The 27,606-nt window shown below is 52.0% G+C and overlaps 1 protein-coding gene across 1 annotated transcript in view; it reads right to left on the bottom strand.

Annotated features, from left to right (window-relative positions):
• Positions 1-6: 6 nt before the first annotated feature.
• The window catches only part of ME2 (malic enzyme 2), a 34,545-nt gene continuing 6,945 nt past the window's right edge, over positions 7-27,606 (bottom strand). Inside the window, exons 2-16 of the mRNA XM_040053897.2 lie at positions 27,181-27,308; positions 16,940-17,073; positions 15,286-15,435; positions 14,623-14,698; positions 14,085-14,246; positions 13,516-13,619; positions 13,105-13,214; positions 12,291-12,388; positions 11,571-11,684; positions 11,373-11,487; positions 10,383-10,525; positions 6,080-6,182; positions 5,277-5,347; positions 4,642-4,740; positions 7-4,305 (exon numbers count right to left, since the gene is read on the bottom strand). Of these exons, the coding sequence (XP_039909831.1) occupies positions 4,156-4,305; positions 4,642-4,740; positions 5,277-5,347; positions 6,080-6,182; positions 10,383-10,525; positions 11,373-11,487; positions 11,571-11,684; positions 12,291-12,388; positions 13,105-13,214; positions 13,516-13,619; positions 14,085-14,246; positions 14,623-14,698; positions 15,286-15,435; positions 16,940-17,073; positions 27,181-27,308 (1,757 nt within the window). The 3' untranslated portion in view covers positions 7-4,155. The remainder of the gene's footprint in view (positions 4,306-4,641; positions 4,741-5,276; positions 5,348-6,079; positions 6,183-10,382; positions 10,526-11,372; positions 11,488-11,570; positions 11,685-12,290; positions 12,389-13,104; positions 13,215-13,515; positions 13,620-14,084; positions 14,247-14,622; positions 14,699-15,285; positions 15,436-16,939; positions 17,074-27,180; positions 27,309-27,606) is intronic.

Below are 27,606 nucleotides of genomic sequence, written 5' to 3'. Positions count from 1 at the left end.
GAGAGCTGCTGTGGGTCAGGGCCATCCCATCCCCACGGAGAGCTGCCGTGGGTCGGTGCCATCCCCATGGAGAGCTGCTGTGGGTCAGGGCCATCCCATCCCCACGGAGAGCTGCTGTGGGTCAGGGCCATCCCATCCCCACGGAGAGCTGCCGTGGGTCGATGCCATCCCCACGGAGAGCTGCCGTGGGTCGGGGCCATCCCCACGGAGAGCTGCTGTGGGTCAGGGCCATCCCATCCCCACGGAGAGCTGCTGTGGGTCGGTGCCATCCCCACGGAGACTTGCCGTGGGTCGGTGCCATCCCCACGGAGAGCTGCCGGCGGCGCGGGAAGCGCGGGTTCGGAGCTGGATCGTCCTCGGCACTCGCCCGGAGTCCCGCGGGGTGCTGATACGGTGCTGACGTGTCTCTTGGGAGCAGGGCAGGTCCGCACAGAGTCCGATGTGCCCTCAGCAGCGGCAGCTGAACGGCTTTGCTCAAATTCAGCTGCCAAGCCAGCACAGCCAGAGCTTTGCTCCGGATTCCCTCCTTCCACGTAACACCAGTCCCTGCCCGCTACCCACGGCTGTCACGGAATGGGGCAGCGGGATGACACCATCCGAAAGAGTCCAGAAATCAGAGGTTTCTCCAACGCGGGAAGCACTTGGAGTGAGCCCAAGCGGCTGCCAGGCTGATGTTGGAGTCGTGGGCACCTCCGCGTGCCGGGCAGAGGAGCTCAGCCCCGCACTTCTGCAGTGAGCCCGCAGCAGGTGAGAAACAGCCGGGGCTGCCCGAGGCCCAGGGTCAGCTGAAGTAAAACCGGGGTTGGAGCCGTACAATAGTGATCCCCACTCTCCCACAGGAACAGTCACCACGGAGGGCTGCTAGTGAGAAGCTAAAAGGTGTCGCCGTTCATCTTTGCAGGTACTACCAGAGGAGTGTGACAAGAGTTACTTTTATCCCCATAAAAACAGCGTGCCGGAAACAACAGTACGAGAGGAAGACATGCACTGACCACAGGAAACCCGTCAACACACCACTCTGCAGGTAAAGCGTCGCTTGGTTTGAACCTTGGGAAACCAGCACGAGGCACCAGGATGCATCGCTGTCCGCAAACGTAAGCGGGAACTCGCGCCACGAGTCGCGCTGGGGGTTTAGAATGGATCGGACACAACATCTTAATCGCCTCCTTCTGCACGCTGGCAGCCGGGCAGAGGCCTCAGGAACACACAAACCTTTGCAGCGTCTTTGGACGAAAACACGTGTATTTTATGAAGAAAGGCTGTGCTTCACTGGGTACCTTTACTCGCCCCTGAACACTTCCTACAGGTCGCTGCCAAGAGGCTCAGTCCTGCTCCTGCTGGTTTTAAGGAAGCGAGGCTGGAAAAATCCTGGAAAAGACTGACCTCAGTGAAGTTCCTGATCCTCTCATAAGGGTTCTGCATTCCCCAGAGAGACATGGAAAACTCTTTTTATATAGTTTTGGAAGTCACCAGGGCCGCGTGACGAGCTACACCGCTGGTGGTCCTTTAGGTGTTGTATTTTTTTTAACTTACACTATGTAACACGACAAAATGCATCCTGGTGACAGCTGTTTCCCTTTGCATACTGTCTAAGAGAGTTTTCTGTACAGATAAGGATCAGAAAATATTTTGAATAAGCCAGGAAACAAAACAAAACAAAAAGATCATGTTAAGTAGAATATGAAAATATGGTTCCATACTAGCCAGCAAGATTAGCAGTTGTAATTAGTTCAAGGATTAAGTGTACCTGAAGAAAAACTGAACATGAATCTATGTGTCTTAAAACCCTATGTATTAAAAAAAAAAAACCCAAAAAAACTGGAAAAGATGAAAGAGGGAGTGGACTTAAAAAACTCCGTGAGCTGGCAGGGTGGGTCTTTATTTCCTGAGGCAGCGCTCGGGGCCGGTGCCCTGCCTCCGCGACCCCTCCTGGCTGGGACGCGAGATCAGAGCGTTTTTGGGTGGATTTGGTTACTCGTCTGTCTAACTGGACTGTTGGCAGAAGGGAGGAGGCGTGTGTTCCCAGTACGCTGGAATCCAGTGACGCAGAACCCCACTGGCACAACGCAACAGGCTCCAGACAGAGATGGGTTTTCAGAAGGCAAAAATAATTCATACATTGAATAAATAATTACTTCTTTTTTTCTTCCTCAGTAAGGTCACTAATTTAAATACGATAAAAACGAGGCATAGCAAAAATAGATGAAAAAAACCACTCTTTGTAAAAACACCCTGTGTGTGTGTTGGTGTCTGTTGCACGTTTACTTGCAAGTGCAAGCTTGTGTCCACGTGCGTCTCAGGACGCAGCAGTGGAGCACTCTGACCACCACACAACGTTTTACCACAGCTTGAACACCACAGGTTTTTCCCCACGTCACTCTTTTCTGCCTTTACATAATCAGTCTTCTTTCCCCAGTTAGGCAGCGCCGTCCCAAAGTCCACTGTTTTTTGTATGAATATAGATTTTAGAGCCAGAGATCAGGCTGCAGGCGCCTGAGGGGGTACTGAGACCATTTTCTCTGCTCTGTCCTGTGGAGAGTGCATTTTGCTGTACAACTGAGGGTACCAGAGCAGTGCCTGCCACGGGGAAACCCCGAGCAAGCCTTGCTTTATCTCTCTGGGTGACGCTCCACCTGTTTGTTTTGCTCCTGTTCCTTTTCCTGCCTCGCTGCAGCAGGCTGTGGGACAGCAGGGCATCTTTATTTCTGCCCCTGACGCGTGGCTCGTCCTCGCTGCGCGCCGGGGGAGCGGCGGACCGCGTCCATCGCCCGCCCGTCCCTAGGGAGGGAGCAGGGCACGTCACGGGGAGCCCGCACCGCGGCGCCTGCAGCAAACCTGGCCCCCGGCGAGGGGAAACTCAGCGGCAAGTTCCTGTTCTGGCGGCAGAGCTCTGACAAACCTCTGCCCGCGAGGGGGGTAGGTCGGAGCTGGCGGGCACGGGCAGCTTTTTGAGCGCGGCGCTCACGCTGGCCGCAAGCTACGGGACCAGGAGCTCGGGGGACGTTGGGCCAGACTCGCGTCGACAGCTGCCTGACTGCGCTTTCTGCTCCAGCTTCCTCAGCTGCCTACGGGGCGCTCGCTGGAAGCCAGGCCCCTTGGGAGTTTTTGAGTCAGCGATGCCGTAAAACATCGCACACGCGTCCTTCTGAGAGCAAGGGGGTCCGAGGGAAAAAAACAACCAGCCTGGCTTAGACAAAACAGAGTACTGAAAAACTTTAAAAAAATTAAATAAAAAGCCTTTGGTACATCATCTTGCGGTCCATTGGGTAAAATCTCCTTGTAAAATCTCTAAAAAGATTTCCGTGAATCACTTCAGGTCCCACCTCTACCCGATAAAATTTATTCCGCGACAGCGCGGCTTTGTTTTTAAAAGCTATTAAGTGATTATTATTATTATTATTTTCAGGCCTTCCAAGGACAATTTGAACTAGTTCGCGTTTTTTTCCTGAGAACAGATTTCACGGAGTGATGAAAACAGAACTGCAAACTTTGCTGCAGACTCCACACAAGTACATCTTGCTGCTCCTCAAGGAAACAGCAGCCAGTGCCACAAGGATGTCTGGACACGGGCATCTTTAAACATTAAACAAAACAGAAGCCCCGTTGGACTCTTGAAGTTGTCTTTAACTGCCTTTTTTCTTTTTTTTTCTTTTTTTTGGTTTTTTTTTTTAAGTGACAAGCGGCCTCCCTTGATGTCACAGCTAATGCGGCGTGACAACATCAGGACAATTAGAAGACTGATTATTAAAGGCAGAAATAAAACATTCTGGAGATCGGCAGCGATGAGAGAGCTATAGTTCATCATCAAAGGCATGTAGCCGGAATATCACGTTAATGGAATTCTTCAGCGTGGTGCTGGATCTAAGCTAGAAACGCAACGTTATTACTTAAATTAATTTTGGAGGGCTCTCTCATCCCTGTGGCAGATGCCCGTCATCCATACAGTTTATCAGGTACTTGGGAGAAATCAGGTGAAAAACAGGGCATTAAGGGGAGGGGGGGAAAAAAAAACCAACCCCAAAAACCGAAACAACAACAACAAAAAGGCAACGAAACGAGCGCAAATAAATTAGAGGAGTCAAAGATGATGATTTAAGTTGGTCTGAGGAAGGGATCCCTGCAGAGTAGGAGGTGCTGCCTGAGGAGTGCGGCGCATCACTGCACCTTGGACTCGGGCCAGTCGTAGACGTCCGGCATGAAGGACTCGTACTCGTAGGTCCAGACCTTGGAGCGGATGTAGCAGTTCTTGTCGGCGGGCTCCGGGTAGTGGAAGGCCATGTTGTTGGCGTACAGGAACTCCATCACCTGCGGAGCGAAACCGCCACGCGCGTGGGCTCCCAGCCCGCCGCCGCGACACAGCGCCGACGGCGACTCCCGGGGTCCCTGCAGCCCCCCAACGCCCCGGCCAGCGGCTCAAAACTTCGCCTCAGGAATCAGAGGGGTGCTGCCTCGGCCCTCCTCCAGCTGCCAAGCTGAAGCGTCCGACAAAGGGAACGTTTTGATGCGCGTCTCGTACTGCGGGCACAGAGAAGCGGGCGCCCTGTGCCCCAAGCGCCCCGTGTTCAAGGGTGACACCGGGCAGCTCGGCGGGGTAACGCACACAAAACCCGATTCTAGCGCAATTTAGTGTTTGGTACTCACCTTGACAGCAATATAAATAGAAACTTCCCTGATATTGGACAGTGGAGGATAAAGTCTGCCTTGTGCCAGCTCTTCTTCCGTCAGCTGCTCCGCCAATGCCTGAGTTAAAGAGAAACAAACGTTTTTTATTAACTGCACCGCAGATGTGACAAGTAACACGTCAGAGCACCTGAGAGAAATCTAGTTGCAGGGCTCTTGGCACCGGAGTGCTCCCAGAGCAGTCAGGATCTCAACATTTTCAGTCTGAGGAACTCAGAAATCAGCACAGCGTGACAGTAAGCATTTAGCAAAACACGCTCTGGTATTTCGGGGGATGGATTCACCACAGCCACGGAAACCTCCGGCCACAGTGCCAGCTGCTGAACCCAGGGCAGGGCAGGGCCCCGCTGCCACAGGAATTTACACAGGGACACACTTCCTGCTCCATTAAAACTGCAATGGAACCTGATCCTTGGCAGAGCTTCCTTCGATCAAACACCTTTTTTGTTTTGTTTTGTTTTAATCCCCACCGTGGAGGGATAAGCCAACAGAAACCAAACAGGAAACCACCGTGTTTCACCAGGATTTGAGAAAAGTGCCTGTCGAGTCATCCCTGTCGTGTCAGAAGCCACAGCCTGCTCTGCTCCCAGACCTACCTTGGCAGCCTCCAGGAAAACCTTATCACTAATGTGCCGGACGCTGCTGAGGATCACGGCCAGAGCCACGCCTACGAGGAAATCATTGCCGGTTAGGGCCACATCGCTTTAAAACAGGCAGCCTGCCGCCGAGAACCTGCGAGTTAACATCTCCAGAGTCATCCCTGAAAACCCTCCGGCAGCTCTCTGCACACCCTGACACAGCCATAGCGTGGCTCGGGTCGGAGGAGACCTCAAAGGTCATCTGGTTCCACCCCCTGCCCGGGGCAGGGACACCTCCCACACTCACAACGCCGTCACCATGTGTGCAGCCACTGGCCACGGGAGGTGGCTTCCAGAAGGGGCTGGAGCTTTGCAGCTCAGGGAGGAAAGGGGAAGGCACAGAAAGAGCCCCAGTGCTGGTTTTCTACCCCCGCCTTGTGCAGGTACAGCTTTAAAAACTGTTAATTCTGAGAATTATTTACATAACTTCAAGCGCATGTTAGCATTTATTTTCCCCTTTCCTCCCCAAACGAGCATCAGAACCCGTAACGCAGCAGCTTCCAACGCCTTTGATGACAGCCTTCTGTTTTCCCAGCAATACCCAGCTGGGTTTGCTCGCTGTGTCGCATGTGGAGCCCCACATCCTGAACTGATTGTCCCTCGGTCACTCATTTTTCCAAGTTCTCACATTTTCCCAAGTTCTCACACGCTGGCAACACCCCTGCGTGCTGCCAGCCGTGCCTCGCACAGCGAGGGAACCCCAGAAAAAGGGGCAGGCAGCCCAGCCTTAGGGACTAAACGGCGACAGCTCCGTTTCCTACCTGGAAAAATGTAAGCGTTGTTTCCTTGTCCCGGTTTGAAGGTCCTGCCATCCTTCAGAGTCACCAGCTCGAAGGGGCTGCCGCTGGCAAACAGGCACCGGCCCTGGGGAGAGGGGTGACGCGTCAGGCGGCTGAGCGGGGCCGGGCACGGGCAGCGAGGAGAGCAGACGTGTCCACGCCATCTGCCCCGCCGCTCGGGGGAAGGAGCAGGAGGAACAAAGGGCCCCCGAGCTCAGCCGCGGCGCCCCTGCAGACCCCCCAACAGCGGCACTGCCAGAGGGGGCTGGAACGGGACGGGAAATGAAAACATCGCTTTGTTACTGCCGGGCGGCAGGGCGCGGGGAGGAACACGGGCCAGACCCCTGCCGAAGTGAGAGGAGCGGGGAACGCGGTTTGCTTGTCCTCCCTTTGGAAAGGATTTCAATTGGGACGGACTATCAAAACGTGCCCGAGCGTCGACACGCCCTCTAGATAAATGACCCCCTTCCCAAGCAGTAAGGCCACTGAAAAAAAAAAAAAATCTTGACTGTCTTTTGAGTAACAGGTCTAGGAGCACCAGTTTAAAACCTTTAAGGCTCCCCAGGATTACCGTGTTTGAAAACAAATCACCCAAGAAGCTGAAGGCTCTGGAAACGTGTTTGAGGACAGCTTTTTTGTGGGGGGAGCAAAGCAAACAGATGCAGGGGAGGGCAGGGCCAAAAGACAAAGCGAATTGAAAGGCAGCAGAAGCCCACAGAACACTCAGGGGCTTCCACAGGCTTATTACAGGTGCCATCTAGTGGGAAAGGAAAAATGAGGAATGAGAGGTTGGCGATGGTGTCTTTGTTCCTTCGTATCAGGCTGTCCCCGGGGACACGGCGGGTGATGGCCCCCATCCCTGCCGGCCCGACAAACTGCATTAGCTACAGGACAAAGAAGGCGAAGCTGGAGGCTTGCAGAGAACCACACAACAGGCAGGGTTCTGGGGTCCATTTCCTAGGTAATTACTGCATCTTGGAGGGAGAATGTATTTTAAAGGGCAAGCTGAGGACGTTTCAGGGAACCGAAGAGCACCGTGAAAACAAACAGCTGAACTGCAGGAAAGTTTAAAGGGACAGGAACATTACAGGATTTACCAGTAAGGACTGGAACAAAGCTACACCCCCTTCATTTACTGACCAGTAGCGCTTAATTGTCCGAATAACCCACGCCTAAAAATAACCGGAAATATGGAAAATCGTTAATAAAAGAATATATGGATGCAACATGGGAAAAAAACCCCAAAGATCTGCTTTCCACTGTGCTCAAACTTTAGTGTAAGCACCACTGCGCTCTTACAGCTCCTGCAGGGAAGACGCCTGAGCCCAGGGAGCACTGCCCTGCCCCTGCTCCTGACAGTGAGGTCCAGCACTCAGCCCTGGCCAAACAGGCAACAGCCTCTTGCCTTAACACACCTGCTCGCCTGCTGATATTCTGCAAGAAGTGCCAGCAAAAATCAGGCTGGGTCCCCCTCTAACTGGGCTCCTGGCCTCCCTCAGCTAGAGACGGCAGCAGCTCTTTACATTTGTTTATGCCCTCTGAAGTCTTGGTTCCACAACTGACTCCTGTTTACCTTCTATCCCAGATACTGGAATTTATATACTGGAACACTGCCCAGCTCACTGTTCTGGTTAATGCAAGATATCTGAGAGATATTAAACAACCTTCATTTGGAAGCGTGTCCAGGGCAGGGACGGGAGCTGGGGAAGGGGCTGGAGCCCCAGGAGAGGCTGAGGGAGCTGGGGAAGGGGCTGGAGCCCCAGGAGAGGCTGAGGGAGCTGGGGAAGGGGCTGGAGCCCCAGGAGAGGCTGAGGGAGCTGGGGAAGGGGCTGGAGCCCCAGGAGAGGCTGAGGGAGCTGGGGAAGGGGCTGGAGCCCCAGGAGAGGCTGAGGGAGCTGGGGAAGGGGCTGGAGCCCCAGCAGAGGCTGAGGGAGCTGGGGAAGGGGCTGGAGCCCCAGGAGAGGCTGAGGGAGCTGGGGAAGGGGCTGAGCCTGGAGAAAAGGAGGCTCAGGGGGAACCTTGTGGCTCTGCACAACTCTCTGACAGGAGGGGACAGCCGGGGGGGTCGGGCTGTGCTCCCAGGGAACAGGGACAGGAGGAGAGGGAACGGCCTCGGGCTGGGACAGGAGAGGCTTGGGTTGGATATTGGGGAAAATTCCTCCATGGAAGGTGCTGTCCAGCCCTGGCACAGCTGCCCAGAGCAGCAGTGAGTCCCCATCCCTGGGGGGATTTAAGAGCCCTGTGCATGTGGCACTTGGGGACAGGGGTCAGTGGTGGCCTGGGCAGAGCTGGGAATGGTTGGACTCGATGGGGCGAGGGCTTTTCCGACCCAGATGACTCCACTGCTAAAAGATAAGACCCAGACTTTGTCCAGAGGCTGCTACTGCAGGTCCCTGCAGCAGGAGCTCCCCGAGCTGGCAGCCCCAGGGAGGTGGGAGAGAACCCGGGTGTCAGATGGGGACAGCGGGGTGGCACTGCCACTGCTGGGGCTGGCAGCTGAGCCCCACGGACCGTGCAAGGGACTAGGAGAGGTCTCCACCCACCCATTTTCACATGCCAGTCACTTGATTTGGGACTGTATTTAAAAAAAACTTGAAATAAAAAAAAGAAACCAAACCAAACCAAAACGACCCTTTTGGAAGCCGCACAGAGATCTCGCTCCCCCGGGGCTCCCCGCAGAGGCCACCAGCTCCAGAAAAACCTCGCAGAACGATGAAGGACCGGCCCCATCAAAGGCAAAACTGAGCTGGGGCCGTGCGATTACGATAATGGTAGAGCTATTGAGAAAAAGGAGCGCTCAGGTGTGCCGGCCCCGAGGGGAGGGCGTGGAGCGGGCGGTGCTTGTGCCAGCCTGACTCATCCCGACCTGCCGCGGTGCCAGCGTGCGAGACACAGCTGCTGGGGCAGGGACACGGGCCACCCGCGCCTGGGGACACCAGGGGACACGGGCCAGCCCTGCCCCAGGGGACACGGGCCACCCGTGCCTGGGGACACCAGGGGACACGGGCCACCCCTGCCCCAGGGGACACGCGCCACCCGCGCCTGGGGACACCAGGGGACACGGGCCACCCCTGCCCCAGGGGACACGGGCCACCCGCGCCTGGGGACACCAGGGGACACGGGCCACCCCTGCCCCAGGGGACACGGGCCACCTGCGCCTGGGGACACCAGGGGACACGGGCCAGCCCTGCCCCAGGGGACACGGGCCACCCGCGCCTGGGGACACCAGGGGACAGAGGCCACCCCTGCCTGGAGACACAAGGGGACAGAGGCCACCCATGCCTGGAGACACAAGGGACAGAGGCCACCCGTGCCTGGTGACACCAGGGGACAGAGGCCACCCCTGCTCAGAGACACCAGGGGACACACGCCACCCGTGCCTGGTGACACCAGGGGACAGAGGCCACCCCTGCCTGGAGACACAAGGGACAGAGGCCACCCGTGCCCAGAGACACCAGGGGACAGAGGCCATCCCTGCCTGGAGAGATGAGGGGACAGAGGCCGGCCCTGCCCAGAGACATGAGAGGACACAGGCCACCCCTGCTCAGAGACACCAGGGGACAGAGGCCACCCGTGCCTGGTGACACCAGGGGACAGAGGCCACCCCTGCCTGGAGACACAAGGGGACAGAGGCCACCCATGCCTGGAGGCACCAGGGGACACAGGCCAGCCCTTCCTGGAGACACCAGGGGACAGAGGCAATCCCTGCCCAGAGACACCAAGGGACAGAGGCCACCCATGCCTGGAGACACCAGGGGACTAAGGCAAGCCCTTCCTGGGGACACCAGGGGACAGAGGCCACCCCTGCCCGGGGAGCACAGGGCTCCAGGGGTCACTGCTGATGGCAGCTGCAGGACTGAGGTGCAAGCACAGCTGCTGCACTGCTGCAAGGGCACCACCTGCTCCAAGGACTGCACTCAGCCTATGCACTGCTTTAAAGCTTGCTCAGAGTCTCTGCTGCGAGGCCAACGCGGTTCATTCAAACACAAAATAATTAAAAAGGGCGGCGAGAAACAAGAGTTAATTGATCAAAGCCAAGCGACAGCACTGCCGGTCATTCTCTTAAAGAAGTGGCAACAAGATCTAGGCCATTTTAAGCTTTGCAGAATGTTGTCACCTAAAAATCAAGACCTCTTTTCAGATGACTCCCACTTACTCTTGCCAGAAGGCGAGAAAGAACGGTGCTGTTACATCACAAAGTCCACGTCATGACAGAACAAGGCGGGCCCTGGCGCCCAGGCCCTCACCAGCAGCCCCGCCACCCGCCAGCTCCGCGCTCACACACCTCTGTCACCGTGTACGCCTCCTCCGCCGTGCACTCGGCCTTCACCGTGGGGTTGCTCAGCGCAAATATGATGGGCCGCTCGTTGATGGAAGCCATGGCTCTGAGCACGTCCTGCGAGAAGAGACGCCCCGCCCCAGCAACTCCTGGAGGAGACGGGAGCACAAAGACAGAATCAGCCTGGCGGGGCAGGGGACAGCCACCCAAATCGTGGCAGCCCCCAAATCTCCCACCCAGAGCAAAGTTCCTCTGGCAGCTGCAGACGGAAACCAGGCCCTGCTCCCGGCTGGCTGAGGCTCACGATTTTCACGGCAATATCTACTGGGCGTGTTCTGGGAGCTTATTTCATGTTATTTATCGGTGTGGATGTGTACAAAGAACGCGGCCTTGGATAAGCAAGCGGGAATTCCAGCTGCTTTGTGGATGATTCATCCCAGCTGGGTGTTAGCTGTGCAGCGCACGCCGGACCCTGGTGCTCCTGAGCAAACCAGAGGGACAAGCACACAGCTATGGTGTATTTGTACAGTGCCTTCAGGGTAATCAGCCAAAAAAACCACACCACCCTCTTCTTTTCCAAATAAATCACGTGCGAAGGACATTGCAGTCGCTCCAGGAAACACCTGTAATCCTACCTGCTCTCTGCAGAGAGCCACAGCTGTAAATAAACACCTACAGATGTCAGCGAGCTACGAGGTGCTGGTGGTCTGCAGCATGGAACTGCCCCTTCCAGCGGTGCTGCTGGCAGGGCCTGGCCAGGGGAGGTGACCGGGGGACAGAAAACACCCTAACAGCTCCAGCTAGGGATTCTCCTGCAGAAAACACCACGGTGGTGGCTGCCCTCCGCCACTAAGGACCGCAGCTCAAGCAGAAAACCGGCCTCACGTTTCCGTCTTATTTACACCAGCAGAAACGCAGATGGCCGTCACTGAAGCTCCCCTGCCAGCAAACTAAAGGCAGCCAAAAACCGGGTGACAGAAAAACAGCCTCGCTTACCGATGATAGCTGAAGGCCGAAGTATATTCACCGCCTCCACAAAAGTCTTTGGTATTTGCTCCGGGGCCTGATGCGTAAACGGCTCTTGGTTGGAATCCACCGCCTGCTCCCGGCCCTGCAGACAAAACACCGGTTCTCCCGGTGAGGGGACGGGCAAGGCAGCGCTCACCCGCGCTCCGGGACTGCCAGCAGCCCTACCTGAACCAGCAAGCCAAACTTGTCGAACATCCATATCCTCCTGGAGGCCTCCTCGTAGGAAACGCCGCTTTCCATCATGGCCATGACGATGAGGTTTGCAATCCCCAGGGCGGCCTGGCGGAGGAAAGGGCTCGGGTTTGTAAGAGGGTGACGGGAGAGGAGTGCCCTGGCCACCCCGGCCTGCACAGGATCCCCCTGTGTGCCTGGCAGAGGGCAGGGTGCGCCCCGTGTGCCTCCCCTGGCTGAGCCAGGGGCTGAGCAGGGCTCAGCGAATTGCTGCCATCAGGGCCTCTCCCCAGATGGAGAGCTTCTCAGATAATTAAGTCATTTTGTCAGCACCGCAGGAGCGATTAATTGTGCAAGAAGCTCGGCGCCTGCCGCAAACCGAATCACCTCGCCGAGAAAAGCTCCCCGTACTTCTCTCCGGCGCTATAAAAACTAACAGGGTGGCCTCACCACATCATCACTCTGCGGCGAGTTTGCCCTCAAACACACACGGGTCCCTGACGCTTTTTCCAAGGCCATGCAGGAAGACGAGGAACGTGAGTCCCTGCAAATGTTGAACACCCTTCACACGGCCCTGTTTAAGCAGAGTCCTTCCTGCACTTCAGCTGGCCTTGTACGTGAAGCTGCGCTGTGGATTTCGCAGAACATCTCCACCATGAGAAAACAGGCATTTCAGATGTCTCCTGCTGCCCTGGGGCCCTTAGGAAGGCTCACCTCTCCCGCTCCAAGGAACAGCACTTTCTGGTCGGTGAGCGGTTTCCCAGTGGCTTTCTGTGCTGCCAGCAGTCCTGCCAAGGCCACCGAGGCCGTCCCTGTCAAAGCAGAGTGTGTGAAACGCCCATCACTTGTTCTAAAATTTTAAAAGTTTAACAGTAATAAGATGGTTATAGAAATAGAATTAAGAGTAATAAAAAATTGGGCAATTAGGGTTGGGACGATAAGAGGCAATGAAAACAAAGTAACAGATGTCTGGGTGCTTTTCTGGGCAAACAAGCTCCAAAGAGGGACCCCTTTAACAGAGGATTAACTCCTAAAAGCAATGGCCTGTTGAATATTCATACATCTCATACATGGTGTATAAATTCCATTCAAACAAAGGATTCTCTCTGGTCAGTGTCCCTTTCTCCCCCTTAATCCCTAGGGCTCTTCAGGGTTGAGCGAGGCAGGAGAAGTTGGTCTCTTCTGATAGAGGAGTAATAAATTCATTTTCTCTGAAAGATTTACATCTCCTGTGGCTGCCATCTCTTTGCGAGCACCCCCTTCCTCTCTTTAAAAAAATATCCCACATACACGGTTTCTATTTCAACTGCAAAAACTGCACTTTAACCACAAAACTACATTTACCGTGCCATCAAAATATCAACACAACACTACCAATCAATACAACATAATGCATGCAGTAAATATCTTGTGTAGAGCCGTATGACACGCACTTTTCACAAGAGCAAATCTGAGGGTAGCTGAACACATCTACAACGGCGGGATGCGTCTTTGGGAGAAGCTTAAGGAGCACAAGCGGAGGCTGTACCTTGAATATCGTCGTTGAAGGTGCAGTACTTCTCCCTGTACTTCCTCAGGAACCGGAAAGCATTGTGGTTTCCAAAGTCTTCGAACTGGATCAGCGTGTTCTGGCCGTACCTAGGGAACACGGCGAACGTGCACAGAGACGGAGGAAACAACGCATCCAAGGCACAATCAGTTATCCCTGGGAGCACGCCGTCCCGGCCGCGCTGCGCAGCGCCCATTTACAGATAAGCCACGAGCACCACGTTCCAGGCCACCGAGGACGTCACCCCAGGGACGGACACACGCGCCCGCCCTCGGCTTCTGGCGCCCTCCTGGCCGCTCAGGCCGCTGCCTCCAGGAAAACTTGAATTCCACGGGAAAACTTAACCCCCAGCGCGGGGCCGCTCCGTGCCGGCCCTGCTGGCGCCCTTACCTGTCCGTGATGGCTTCCATAAATTCGTCGATCAGGTCGTCGTAGGCCTGCGAGCGGTCCCTCTTCTGGTACAGCCCCATGTAGAAGGGGTCTTTGAGGAGAGTCTGGAAGAGGACAAGGCGAAGAGGGCGGCGGGGTGAGCCGGGGTGAGCGGTTTCCCCCCGCACACGCGCGCCCGGCGGGGCTCACAGCAGCACAGGGCACACACAGCCCCCCCGTGACGGGCCCTGGCTCTGTATGGGCGCTCTGGAATCTCAGCCGGTGGAAAAAGTCGGTACTGCCAACAGCAAACCGCCTAAATAAGTCTAATTCCCGTTTCCAGCCTCTTCAGAGTCAGGCCAAAGCTGACTGCCTGTTTTGCAGTGAAGCAGCACTGCAATTACTTCCAGGTGCACCCGTTCGTGGGTGCCTTTAAATCAGAGTATAGTGAATCCCAAACCATTTACCCTTTGCATAAAATAATTGGGTTTATCTTAAATAAAAGTGCTCAAAAAAAACCCCCCCCCAAACCCACTGCTATAGTATGGAATATCTTTAAAACACCCCCCGTTTTTAGAGGGGTAACTCACAGCGTTGTCAGTCCCGACGTCGATGCACACAGGCAGGCATTTATCTGGGTGTATCCCCGCGCAGGCTGTGTACAAACACAGCTTTCCCACTGGAATTCCCATCCCGTACACCCCCAGGTCTCCCAGACCCAGTATTCTTTCTCCATCAGTGACAACAACAGCCTGATGGAGAAAAGACAACAACAACAACAACAAAAAAGCAGGTCAAATCATACAGGATCAATGAAATTTACAAAGATTAGATCGACAGCAGTTGTGGTTTTTTGCCCCAGGCACAAACTGAGGTACGTTTGCACAGTCAAAGGAAGAACAGAAGAGGAATATTTTCCTCAAACCCCCCCCCATAAACCTCATATTTACGATGAAACACTGCTCATTAAGACATGCATTACCTTAATTAGCTGCATTCTGCCATCATCACTCAATAGCCAAGAACGCATTACTTAATATTTATGTCCCCATCAAACACTAGTAAATCTTAAAAATACTCGGCTGAGATGGAGTAACAACTGGAAACTAAATCACACAGCCACAGTACCTTAACGTCGTTCTCTGGCCAGTTGTTCACAATTGACCTTATGTGGCCTTTGTCTGAGATAGAGATAAATAATCCTCTGAAAGAAAAAACAAAAAAACCCCACAGAAATCAGAAACACTTTGTGGGCGACAATTAGAAACCTCGCCTTCCTTTTGTAAAACTGAATGTCAAACGGGGCAATTTAGAATTCAAAGTTCTGCTCAAATGGCTCGAAGGATCTGTTCCTGCCCGGGGCACGGACCTAAGGAACCCACTAGAACCTCCCCTCTTCGGCAGGCAGTGAGGGTGATGCCCAGAAACCCCTTTCAATCTGGCTGCCTTCCACACCCTGTCCTGACACAGATCCTTGCAGAAGGGACCCTGACAGCTGGGGAAATCCCCCCTGGAATTACAGAGCTGTACGGCATCTAGGAAGAGCTGGGAAAAGTGGAGACCTGCGCTTGGCGTATTTATTTACGTCACCCATCTCAACGTCTGCCTCCAAACGTTTTGTTTCTCACTGTGAACTGCGTCCTGAGATATATTTTAACAAACTTTTACCGCCCTGGCTGGGCCTCGTGCAGCTGAACCCGGTTGAAAGCTAAACGATTTCCGAACCTGGGGCAAAGGATGCGGAGCAAAAGGACAGCAAAAGCAGCAGCAAGGTGTTCTTTCTGCCCTTACTTTGGTCTCCTGAAGATGTGTCCGTACTGGGAGCAGGCCAGGCCCACGGTTGGGGTGTACACAATCGGCATTAGCTGCTCAATATCGTCCTGCAGCACCCTGTAGAACAACTTCTCGTTCCTCTCCTGGATGCCCATTATGTAGATGTACCTGTAATAGTCCACACAAAGGGAAAACACCGCCTGCCGCCTCCTGTTCCTGAAAATTTCCTCATGGAAATCCCACTACCCCGCCGCCCACTGCCCCAGCCAGGCTTCCAGCACCAAAGGAAAGCTGGAAAAGAGGGAGCAGCAGCACTAAAAAGGTGAAATACAAACACTGGCTGGGACACACCACACCTGCTGGCGAGGCAATATCTTATCACCCAAAAAGTGTGAGTGTCTTGTGAATCCCAGCATCAACACACATGGTAAAGCAAACTGAGCCCTATCAGAAAGCTCATGCTGAAGGACCCACGTGAGTGTGCAAATTAAATCTGAATTTCTGCACATTTACCCACCGGTTTACTGAGTATCATACCATATTCAGCCCTGCTGACCCTGAAATCTGAATTTCTGCACATCGACCCACCGGTTTATTGTGTATCAACCCACACTCAGCCCTGCTGATCCTGAATTTCTGCACATTGACCCACTGGTTTACTGAGTATCATCCCACACTCAGCCCTGCTGACCCTGAAATCTGAATTTCTGCACATTTACCCACTGGTTTGCCATAGTCAGCCCTGCTGACCCAAGACATAAAGATAATGAATTAGCAATTTGCCTTAGGCTACAGCAGCTGGGCACTCGGCCAACACACGTGACAGGACTGTTTTGGGCCAGCAAGTGACACCATGCGGATTTAAGAGCCATCCTTCAGTTCTGATGGGAACAAAAGAGCTTTGATGTGGTCCAGCGAGCCCCAAACTGTTCCAGTTCTCCTCCTGCCTGCAGGAGACCGTGTGTTTTTACAGGCAGGGATACGTAAAGATGATGTGAAAGCAGTAACGGGATGCTAAAAGCACAGCGCTCTAAAAATAAAACACGGCAAAAGCCTTTGCAGTTCACCAAATGAGCGGGTTAAGTTAAAAAAAAAATACTAAAAAAATATACACATTATGAGGCTTAAAATTCTACCCTCGTAGTTCCTTTCTAGCAGCAACTACTGTGCGTGTTAAACGCTGGTTTTGGTCCCTCAAACGCTCAATTTAACTTCATTACCACACTTTCTCACAGGACGGGCCGAGTGCCACCTCCTGCGCTCTAACAACCTGCCACTCCATCTCACACATCACGGAAATACGTACTGCAGGTAGGTTTGCAGCTCTGCTACTCATTTTCACACATTCCCTTCTGCTGTTTTATGACCATGGAAGATTTAAAAAAAAAAAAAATAAAAATAATAAAAAAAATATATATATATATTAAAAAAAAAAAAAAAAAAAAGCTTCCCAACCTCATTTAACCGCAGGATGAAAGCAGTTTTCTGTGCCAAAGCGAAAAATAACACCAAGAACTGAAAAGCCCAGCGGAGGCACTAGAAGCTTTGGTTGTCCCCGCACAGCATTTCCGCATTCCCATTTTATTTCCACCCCCGATGGAAATAAATAAAATAAAATAAATAAATAAACATTTCCACTGGCGCGCCAGGACGAGGCCGGAGCAGCACTTACTTTTCCAAGGGGTCGGTCATTTTTGCCAGATTCTTGTGGAAGCGCAAGGCTTGGATGTCCTGCGTCTCTATTTTGGGAGGCAGGAGCCCCTGCAGCCCGAGCATTTGTCGCTCCAGTAAGGTGAAGGCCATGCCCTGGAAACGAGAGGTGAGCGACAATTATCAATTCTTGCCCCAGGAACTGCTCCTCCGCACCCTCTCCTCCGGGCAGGGCTGGGTGTGTTTGCCTCTCCCGGCGTTCTCCTCACCATCTGGGAATGGTATTCCCTTGGAGAGACCGCGTGCCCTTTGCCAGATTTCACCGTGGGAACGACTTACTACAGAAATATTGATCTGGTGTCGATGCCCAGCTGTGACGGACAAAAACTCTCTTAACAGTTTAAAGTTAGAAAGTGTATGTTTATTACGGCCGGGCAGCACGGCGGGATATTTCCCTAATTCACACTGCGAAATTCACAGGTCATTACAAAGTCTTTTATTTACAAAAGTGTTGAATACCCAAAATACAAATGCATATTCATACCCCTGTCACCTCCCATTCCTCGCTTCGTATGCTAATTGGCAAAAAGGTGATTAAGCATGCGTAGTTTATTTCCTAAAATGAGTCGGGGGTCTCTTCTGGGGAGGGGTCACCCAAAATGAGGAAGTAAGAGGGGTCTTCCTCGTCCTGACCGTTCTACCTTTCCAATGCATTTGTGATAAATGAATCCTTGGTAGAATTTATAGTTTCCCGTGTTCAATGGGTCCTTTAAGCAGGAAATCTGCAGTTATCTTGTATCTTATTTACCGCATTTTGTTTTTTGTTACAAGCACAGCTACACTAACATAAAGCTGACAAGCAATGAGTTACTAAATCCAGGATATCTTATCTAAGATCCGGCCTCTGTTAACTGCAAGCAAAGCTTATCCATCTACTTCAGCTAATTCAGCAACTTACTATCTTAACTTCCCTAAAATCCCTAATTTTTCAAATTCAGTGTCTCAGGACCGGAAAGGTCCCGCTGCAAAAGGATAAAAGTGAAACAACAGCTCCTTTTTCCAGCGTTTCACCCAGGCTGGGCCCTGCAGCCACATCAGATTTTTATCTGGATTGCTCCATTTGCTGCTTTTTTTCTGCATTCAGTAATACAGCCCCATGCCTCAGCTCCTGAATCGCCCTAAGGCTTCTGTTAAGATCACAGTTCAACCCAAATACTACATTTTCACTTAGGGATAGATCGAACCTATTTGTCTGCTACCAAAAACCCTCGCTGGTAGCAAATTAGAAGAGTTCAACTGCGAAAAATTCCCATTCTTATCCATTTGGGAGACCGAGAGTGGATGGAATTTAAATTTATCGTTATTTAAATACTAATTTGAACTGTTTCTCAACTTTTACATTCTTACTGCCAAGTTAAAAAAAAAAAAAAAAAACAAACTAAAAAGCTTTCTAAGGTTTGTTTTACACATTGTAATGACACTTCAAATTCCTCCTGCCATCAGAAAGGTTGGAGAATCAGAATAACTCCTCAACTGACAAGAAAAAAAATCAGTACTTTTCCACCTGACCATAAAGGCATCAATTCAGATGAGAATACAAATATTTTTACCTCTGCTTATGTGAGGACAGACTCTTCACAGGTATTTGTAGAAAGCATACCCATCAAGAAAAAAAAAAACCTGACAAGAGCTGTAGTGTAATTCATCACACCTCTATGGTTTACTCCTTACAGAAAGAAAATACCATCATAAAAATAATTAGTATTTTTACATGATTTTTCTCTTTCTATTTAGGTCATATCAGCTTGTGGGAAACAGAAAAATCAGAAAACACTCGCAGCGGTGCGGTGTAGTCCTAGAGTTAAAAACACACCAGAACGGGGGACGTGGAACCGTAAAACTGTGGGTTTGTGCTGTGCAGAGCTAGGCCGCAGCAAGCAGAAGAAATATGTTAAGCGAGACAATAGAAAAATTTAATAACGAGTCTCTGTGCTTTGTTTATCGCCGAGTATCCAAAGTCCCCGAGCAGCAATAAATACGAGACAAGCGCCCATTGTTAGATACAAGGTGGACCTGTGGTTTTAACGACTGGCTCCTGCAGATGCCCGCGAGCTCTTAACAGTTTGCTGCTGGTTAGGAAACTTCTAAAAGGCCCTGAAACACGGAGATGCCCGGTGCTGTTGGCAGGAGGGGAGTTGTTGGAGTCCAGGGCATTCCTTTGGTTGCCCTGGAGGGTCAGGGACCTGGGCAGGGGGGTCTGGGACCCCAGCCCAGAGCCCAGAGAGACACTGGCTTTGATTTCATTCCATGGGAAAAACTTCCTACACTGAGAGAAGGTTTACAGGCCACAAGAATGTGAGAAATAGTAGTTTAGCTTATCACAGAATGAGAAAATAGTAGTTTTAGGTTCCTAGCATTGAAGTGAATGGGGACAAGATGGAGAATCTGGGGCGTTGTCTCCTTCTCTTTCTCCTTCCCTCACTCCATTGCTGCATTGACGTGGCACAAAGTAGTTAGTGAGGATTGGGTCAAAGTAAAGATGACCTTTTTAGTAATAGTGATAGACATTGGTAATAAATAGTAAATAAGAAATACGTAGTAATTAGTATAAAAGATAAGGACAGCCCAGCTCGGGGGGAGACGTGAGGAATCCACGCAGCTGCGAACATCTTGTCGGACTCCGAGAAAATTGTAAGATAAGAAACAATAAACGAAGTATGCAACCTTGAGAAATCTAAACCTGAGAACTCCGTCTCTTCCTTCGGCTCGGCTCGGAGCTGCGCAGGGGAGCAAGGACCCTGAAACCACCTCAATGTTGGGGTAAGCCCCCGACAGGGAGCTGCTGCCGTCCCTCCTGTCCCACCCTCTACGGGGGCTGCAGTAAACCTCGAGGAATATCCCCAGGCAGCCCGGTCCCGAGGGCTGGAAACTGGATCCAACACCGGTTGTTTTCACTGCATCGACCAACTGTGCTCTACGGTCATAAAATACCCAGAGGGAAAAAAAAAACCAAACAGCCCCAACCCAAGAAACTTCGGTGTTTTGCCTTCTTGCAGAAAACTCCAAGCATTCAACCCTGAAATAGGTTTGTTTTTCTCCGTATTTATTTTCACGTCTGCCAAGCTTTCATGTAATGACACTAAACACTGATTTCAATTTAACCTTTCACTATTAGGACGGTAGAGTTTTTTTCTACAAGTAGTCAGGGGTCACTTGCAAACCACTGTTCTCTTTCCCCATCTAATTGTTATCCTCCAGTATTCCTCCAGTACTAAATACAAATAAATTTCAGATGACAGCTCATTCTTCAAGTTCTTAACCTTGCCACCAGTTTTTTGGGGGTTGCTTATGGGTTTTTTTTACTTCTGTGGAGTGTAAGTCACTTTAGCCACTTAAGTGGTTATTCTTTTTCAATAAACGGATCTGAATAATCCCACATCTCCACGAAGGACACAACCATGTAAACAGCACTGACACGAGAGGAAAACCCAGGGAAACACGCTCTGGGCACCCCAGAGTTTTTGGGGGGTTTTTTGTATGTTGCAAAGGACGAGTTCCATTTCTGCATACCCCACAAGAAATAGACATTCTCTTTGAGCAGAAATGCATGCTCCACACAAAAAACTCCCAGCTACCTTCCCTCTTCCTCAACAACCCCCCAGCCTGCTGCCATCAGCAGTTTAACGCCTTTTAAATACAGTTAAATGCCTTTTAAAAGCTGCCCTTTCCCAACACAAGCTGCGCCTGCAGTGTGCGTGATTTAGGCAGCAAGGCCGAGCACAGCTGGTATAACATTTGCAGTGTGCTGACCACAAGAAGAAAAGCGACGTCAAAATATTTACAGCGTTTAGGGGAGGAAGAAGAAGAAGAAGGACAAGAGAGTTCACACTCTTGTCTGCAGGCAGCCATGGTGTTCAGTGTCTCTGGAGTTACGCTAACATCAAACAGGGTGAATTTTTAAGTGGCACTAAGTGCTTTCAGCTGTTGATTTACATGACAATTACACCTTACCGCATTCAAAGCTTTAATTTCTGCCGAGGCCTAAATCAGGAAATCAGAATGACATCAGCCTGCACACAGAAATTCAGCCCTTGTTCCAGCTGGAACAGAACAGGTTTAGTCCAGAGCCGCGAGATAAAAACCCCAGGGCCCTTCTGACACTTGCTGTCCCTTCGTCCGTGACCCTGCGCTTGTTCTGGATCTGGATCTAGACCTGGATTCGGGATTGCCGGTGCAGTACCTCCCAGGATGGAGCCGGTGCCTGGCAGCTGCAGTACCACCCACCAGCACCCCCCCAGCCCTTCTGTGACCCCGGCAGGGCTCGGCAGGACTGCAGCCAGCCCGGGGTCCTCAGAGGCACTGAAGAACCATCACCCAAGGACAAACTCCCCCTGTTTTCCCTGGGATTAAGCGCTTAAGGACTGCTGCAGCCCGGGTTTAGCCAGCAGGGATCCCCTCTAGCAGGCCGGGCGTCCTGTCCCCAGGTGCTGACTTTCACTCCGATTAGTCTCCCTGATCCTCCTCACAGCTCAGGACAAACAGGCGGCACCTCTGGGACAAAGCAGGGAGAGATTTGTCCAGGAGGAAGCCCAGCGCGCCTCAAAGCCCGCTGATTAATTGATTAATTAATGCTCCACGGACACGTTCGCTGCGACAAACCCAGCGCTCCGCTGCCAGAGGGAAGGGAAAATGCTACCAGGGTGAAACGCTGAGAGTATTTTAGTTAAGACAAGCTCACGCTGAACCACCATGAACTTTAATCTGCAAACTCTGGCACGGGGCTCCATCACACGAAGCCAGTGCTGCTATAAATACCAGTTCCAGTGGCGTGCTCTGCGTGGAGCAGCCCGAATGCTGCAAGCAGGATTTTTATAGCACCGCTGAGAAAGTGATTCTGAGAGGTTTCTGAGCAGTAGTGGCAGTAAGTCTTCCCCGCCTGCAGTCTTGCAGCTGTATATATGAGAGAATGTACCTTTAACCAACCATAAATGCTCTCAAATACAGCAAAAACCCCATCCAGAGCTCCTGACAAAGATGTGCATACAGTTTATATCTGAACACGCCACTGAAAATTAGTTACTCCACTCCACAGAAGATTTAAAAAATGGTTTCCCTGTAACTCCTAGTAATTGTTAGAACAGACGCAGCAGTGTAGCACAGCCTTTGAAGCAGCATGATAAACATCTTGAAAATAAAGTAGGTTTTATGTTGGATTGTGGGCTGCTTCTCTTGACTTTGCTCCCCTGGGCTAAACACGAAGTTCACTATTGCACAAGATGCCTGCGCTGCAGATTAATAAAGCTCATTCATAAGAATCAAAGGTGTTTTTGCTATCTCTACCAGAGATCAAAAGTTTACAAGAACGGGGTCAGAACACGAAATCTCTCCTGATATCTCTGCTCCTTAATTTTTAAACTCAATTCTCTACCTTTATTCCCCGAGAAGCAGCACAGCCTGTACCTTGGGTGCGGCTGACACAGCGCGGAAATGCACTGTGACACAACGCGGATCTCCATCAGACCTCCAAACCCCCAAACACCTCCTTCCCTCCGCAGGAGAGGATGCCACGGGCTCCTGGACCCCCTCTGCAAGGGTGGGACCGGATGGGAGTCACTCTGATCACCCACACTCAGCCGGCCCACAGCTGGCTCCTTTGCTCCTTTGCTAACGACGCGGGCGCAGCAGAAAGCAGGAAAGGGGAAAAGCCGGGAGCAGAAGGAGCAGAAAGCCTTCGCTCGCTGCCAAGGAAGCGGCCCAGCCTCTCCCGGGTACATTTTCCACGGTTAGGGCAGAGCTGCGCACAGCAAATCACGAGCTCGGTGATTGAAATGGCATCCCTGAACGCCCCGGGGACATCTCTTTAAACTGCTGTTTTTCCAGCCCAGCAGATGCGGCTGCTCCTGCTCTCCCTGAAGGGCATTAACCCCACAATAAAACGTCCCAGACAGCGCCCTCCCTCCACTCCCCGGCCCAGCAGCCCACAGGCCCTGAGCAGAACACCTGATCTGAGGTAAAGGAGGTTTGATACCCTCCCACCACCTCTGCCAGCTGGTTACAGATTAAACAGCTCCACGTCCCCGCACCCAACTCCTTCGGACGGCACGCGGATCTCAGGGAAGGGCGAAGAAACCTGCGGGTGCGCGGCCGTGCAAACTCCACCCAAGGATCCCTCCGTCCCCAGACCGCCTGGGTGGGACACAGAACCGCGGGGCCACTTCTGGGCTGGGCGTGCGTGCACAGCCCCTCTCAGCTTCCCTCTTCGTGACTGATCAGAAACTGACAGCAGCCCTTCGAGCGCTGCACTTCTTAGCAGCAAGACGATCACCATTCCCTCCCCGCATCCTGCCCATCCTGGTCTCCCCCAGGAAAGCACGGGGGCACTGAGTATTCCATGCCCTGCCTGCTCAACCCAGTTATCTAAACCTAAATCTCAGTCTAAATCTCAGTCTAAATCTCAATCTCAATCTAAATCTCAATCTCAATCTCAATCTCAATCTCAATCTCAATCTCAATCTAAATCTAAATCTAAATCTCAATCTCAATCTCAATCTCAATCTAAATCTCAATCTCAATCTCAACCTAAATCTCAATCCCAATCTCAATCATAACAAAATAAACGTGTCGAAACCAGCACGGTGAGAAAGGGCAGTGGAAGGGAGCACCTGCTTTTACATCTTCATACAATCCTTTCTTTACGTTCTCTTGTGTTATTCCTTTTACTTTGCCCAAATAGCTTTGACTTTGGTTGGTTTTTTCCCCGTTTGTTTTTCATTCCGAATCAGAAATGCACTGTTAGGGTATTTCCCATGAGACAGTGAGGCCATGTACTAAGTTTGCTAAGAAAATCGTCTCTTTACACAAAGGTAAATTTATCACAGCTTCTAAAAGCATTCTGGAAGCCGTGCACGAAAGTAAACTGGGCTGAAAAAGCTGTGGATGAACACAGATGAAACTGTGAGCAAAATACACCATATGAGAAGACGACCGCCTGTATGGAAGATAAGACACTGGTAAAATTCCTCAGGATCAGTCTGGAATTACTAACTTGCCACCAGTGAATGTTTCTCTAACATTTATCATGTATTTCCATGCACAAATCTATTGCCATTTCCAGGTATATACATACACACAAATACGCGCCTGCATAAATCCTAAAAATACCTGCTTGAAGCAAAAAAATGGAGAGGCACTGTCAGTGCGGGAGGAGTTTTGGGGATTTGGAGAAGGGATTTCCCCATGGAAAGGAACTGGAAGGGGCTGCCCACCCTGGAGGTGTCCAAGGAATGCTTGGACGTGGCACTGAGCGTTCTGGGCCGGTGACACGGTGGGGATCGGGTGACAGGCTGGACTCGATGGTCTGGGAGGGCTTTTCCAGCCTCAGGGATTCTGGGATTCTGCAACAACCTAACAGCCTTGAGGAACAGAGTCAGGGGAAACGGGGTAATGGAATATCACACACTTCTTCACAGGAAGAATTGCTGCCACAACCAAAATCACCGACCGAAGCGCGGGACGTGTCACGGGTCGTGCAGAGTCACAGATTTTCTGCAAGCCACAGAAAGCAAACACACAGGTAACATTACAGGCCATGCATTTCCAGTGGAGAGAAGGACACCCTGATGGCACTCCACGTGGCAGAACAGGTATCACCAAAGTCAGGGATCTTGCCCTCGTGCATCGTCTGTTCTGTGCTGCAAGGACAAACTCTGGCCCGTCTGAAGCACTGCTCGCTATCGGTAACAGTTTAATTGCCAGCACTAAAAACCAGTGAGATTGTCCTGGCAGGTGTTCTGGGCATCCAGCAAGCTTAAAACGCTGCCTGGGCACAGCAGGGACCTCCAGCAGAATAGAAGGTCCTGCAGACAGTTGTCTGCAACGTGAATCCCTGTCAGGGAGCAGGAATCACACGTCCCAGAGGACTGGGAGCCGATGAAGGATGCCAGCAGCAGTTACAGCAGCAGGCTCTGCAATTGTCGGGCTGCAGCACTGAGGGCACGGCCGGGAGAGAGCTCAGCGCCCGTTCCAGCCACCCCGACGAGGAACACCTGAAATCTGGCACAAAAACCCCAAAGCAGCTGGTTTGGTGCAGGTCTGGTGTCCACCTGCAGGAGACAGGCAAGGGTGGGCATGAAAAGAAAGGAAAAAACAACCTTACAAGATAAAAACCTTTGCTCCGGTGGCAAAGAGCAACAGATTAATCTGCGCAAAGGTGAGGGCTGGTTCCTGCCCCTGATGCTGTCCCTGTGCAGCTCTTGTTTTAGGGACACGTGCCTTAGTGGAGGCCAAATGCCCTGCACAGTTGACAGAGGATATAAAAATTAAATGTAATCAAGTAAAACATGATAATCTCAACAAGCTGAGATAGCAGGAGATAGCACCCTTTATCTCTTTCTGCATGCAGATAATATATATATATATATATATATCTCTACACACACGTGAGGGCACAAGGGTTAAAGTGCTCAGTGCGTTTAATAAATCATTTATGTCTCTGCTGAGTATCCAAAATGCATTTCCATACAGATATTGCATCCAGCGGTATCACTCAGTGAGCTCACTGGTCCATTCCAACAGCAGGAAGGACAGGCTGAGACAGCAGAAAGTGCATCTCTCTCACAAGTGTAACTTCTTGGAGGCATTAAAAAATTTAGAAAATTGATTGCCATTAACCAGAAGCTCCCTACTCCCTTCTACTCCTCAAGAAAAAAAAAAAAAAAATTGCATCGTGCTCAGTCCAGCAGAGAATCGCAGGGTTAAAAACAGCAAAAAAGGAAGGATATTATCGCTAGAAAAACAGTAAGAAATGACCTATTGTTCTCGTTTCTGAATGCTGTTGCATAATCAGCACTTAGAAAAGCTTACAGAGGTTGAAGTAATTTCCAGTGGCATGTCAAAGTCTTCAGAGCTCAGAAAGTCTCGAGATCATCCGATCCTGACAAGTCGCACCAACTTACTCTCTCCTCCTCGCCTGACACAGCAACCTCAGTTTCAGCTTTGCAGTCAGCCAGGCCCCACCTTCCACAGTTCCCTCTCCCTCTCTTTAGGCAGACGGATTCATGCAGGACTGAGGCATCTTGCACTCTGCTGTGCAGGGGGGAAAGGGAATGGGAAAAGTTCCCTGCGCCGTTGCTCACGAAATGCCCTGAGACAGGAACATCTGCCACCTTTCTTGTCTGCCTCAGACATCTTGGATCAGCCACCAAAGGCCCTCATCTGGTTTCTCACCTGTTTTCATCTACACATTAATGGCTTCAAGATTCCTGAAGGCCGCTATAACTCCAGCAGATAAAAAAGAGGCTGAGGATGGGCTTGTGGAAACGGGACTGTTCCGTGGCGGGAACAAAATGCTACTTTCTTATAAGTCCGCCTCAATGCATGGAATTAATACGATATCTCCACCTCCCAGTCAGCTCCCATCAAGGTTTATTTTTAGATGCTCTTTCAGACTCTGCACAGAGAGTCCCAACCCTCAGACTTCCTGGAAAGGGTCGGTGTTGGCTGCCCTGGAGGGTCAGAGACCTGGGCAGGGGGGTCTGGGACCCTGGCACAGAGCCCAGAGGGACACTGGATTTGACCCCAGTCCATGGGAAAGGCTTCCTGCACTGCGGGAGGGATTGCAGGGCACAAGAGTGTGAAAGATTGGAGTTTAGCTCATCACAGGGTGAGAAAACAGTAGGTTTGGGTTTTTAGTATGGAAGTGGAAGGGAGCAAGATGGAGGATTTGGGGCATTGTCTCCTGCTTCTTCTTTCTTCTTCCCTCACTCCATTTCCTGCAGTGACGGTGGCACAAAGTAGTTTAAGGAGATTGGGTCAGAGCAGGGATGACCTGTTTAGTGTAAGTGATAGGTGTCGGCAAATAATGATAAATAAAGAACAGGTAACAATTAGGATAAAAGATGGAGACAGCCCGGTGCGGGGGGAGTCATCAGATGCCCGAGCAGCTTCCTGTGATTAGCGAGCCTGAGCTCAGAATTCTCTTCCGCCAGCTCTGCAGCCAGTCAGCCCCTGTCTCTGCTCAAGCCCTCCTTCGGCTCAGCCAGCCCCACGAGAAGCCAGTGCCGAGGCAGTGCCAGCAGCGTTCCCTGTGCCAGGGCTGTGAGGAGGAGCGCAGGCCGGCAGCGGCAGCAGGTGACACCGGGAGCCCTCGTCCTGCGGGAACTGCTCCTGGCTCGGCCACCCCGCTCCGGCTGTGCCCCAGGGCAGCAGGACAAGGTCCACTGGACTGCGAGCAGGTGCAGATAAGGGAAGGGAGACGGCACCCACCTTGTTGGTGCGCGGGTTCAGCATCAGCGGCTTGCCCTTCTCCTTGGTGTGCAGGCTGTGCTTCGCCTTCGCGCAGGGCACCGCGGCCCTGCGCAGCCGTGACAGCATCCTCCCTTCCTCTGGAGCACCTGGGAAGGCAAAGGGAACGCTCAGAACACCTCGCGGAGCCGGCAGAACGCACAGCCGAACCCGCGGGCCGGCCACCGCCGCGCAAGAGCGCACGCGGCGTGAGGCTCCCTTCAACGCCGCAAAGCCGCGCAACGAGGAAAAAGAAGGAAGGGTTTGGAATGCCGGGAGCGCGAGGGAACGCGCAGGCATCCTGATGGGAGCTGGCAGGAGGTGTGGGCAGCCAGCTCTCCCTCCGTGTTGCCTTATGCCATCACGGCAGAGCAGAAATGCCGGCGGCAATTTTAAGTGACCGGCGGA

Source organism: Hirundo rustica, unplaced genomic scaffold (assembly GCF_015227805.2).
Source record: "Hirundo rustica isolate bHirRus1 unplaced genomic scaffold, bHirRus1.pri.v3 scaffold_235_arrow_ctg1, whole genome shotgun sequence".
NCBI classification, from domain to species: domain Eukaryota; kingdom Metazoa; phylum Chordata; class Aves; order Passeriformes; family Hirundinidae; genus Hirundo; species Hirundo rustica.
Note: the sequence above shows the minus strand (reverse complement) of the source record. Positions and strands in the feature narration are given on the sequence as shown.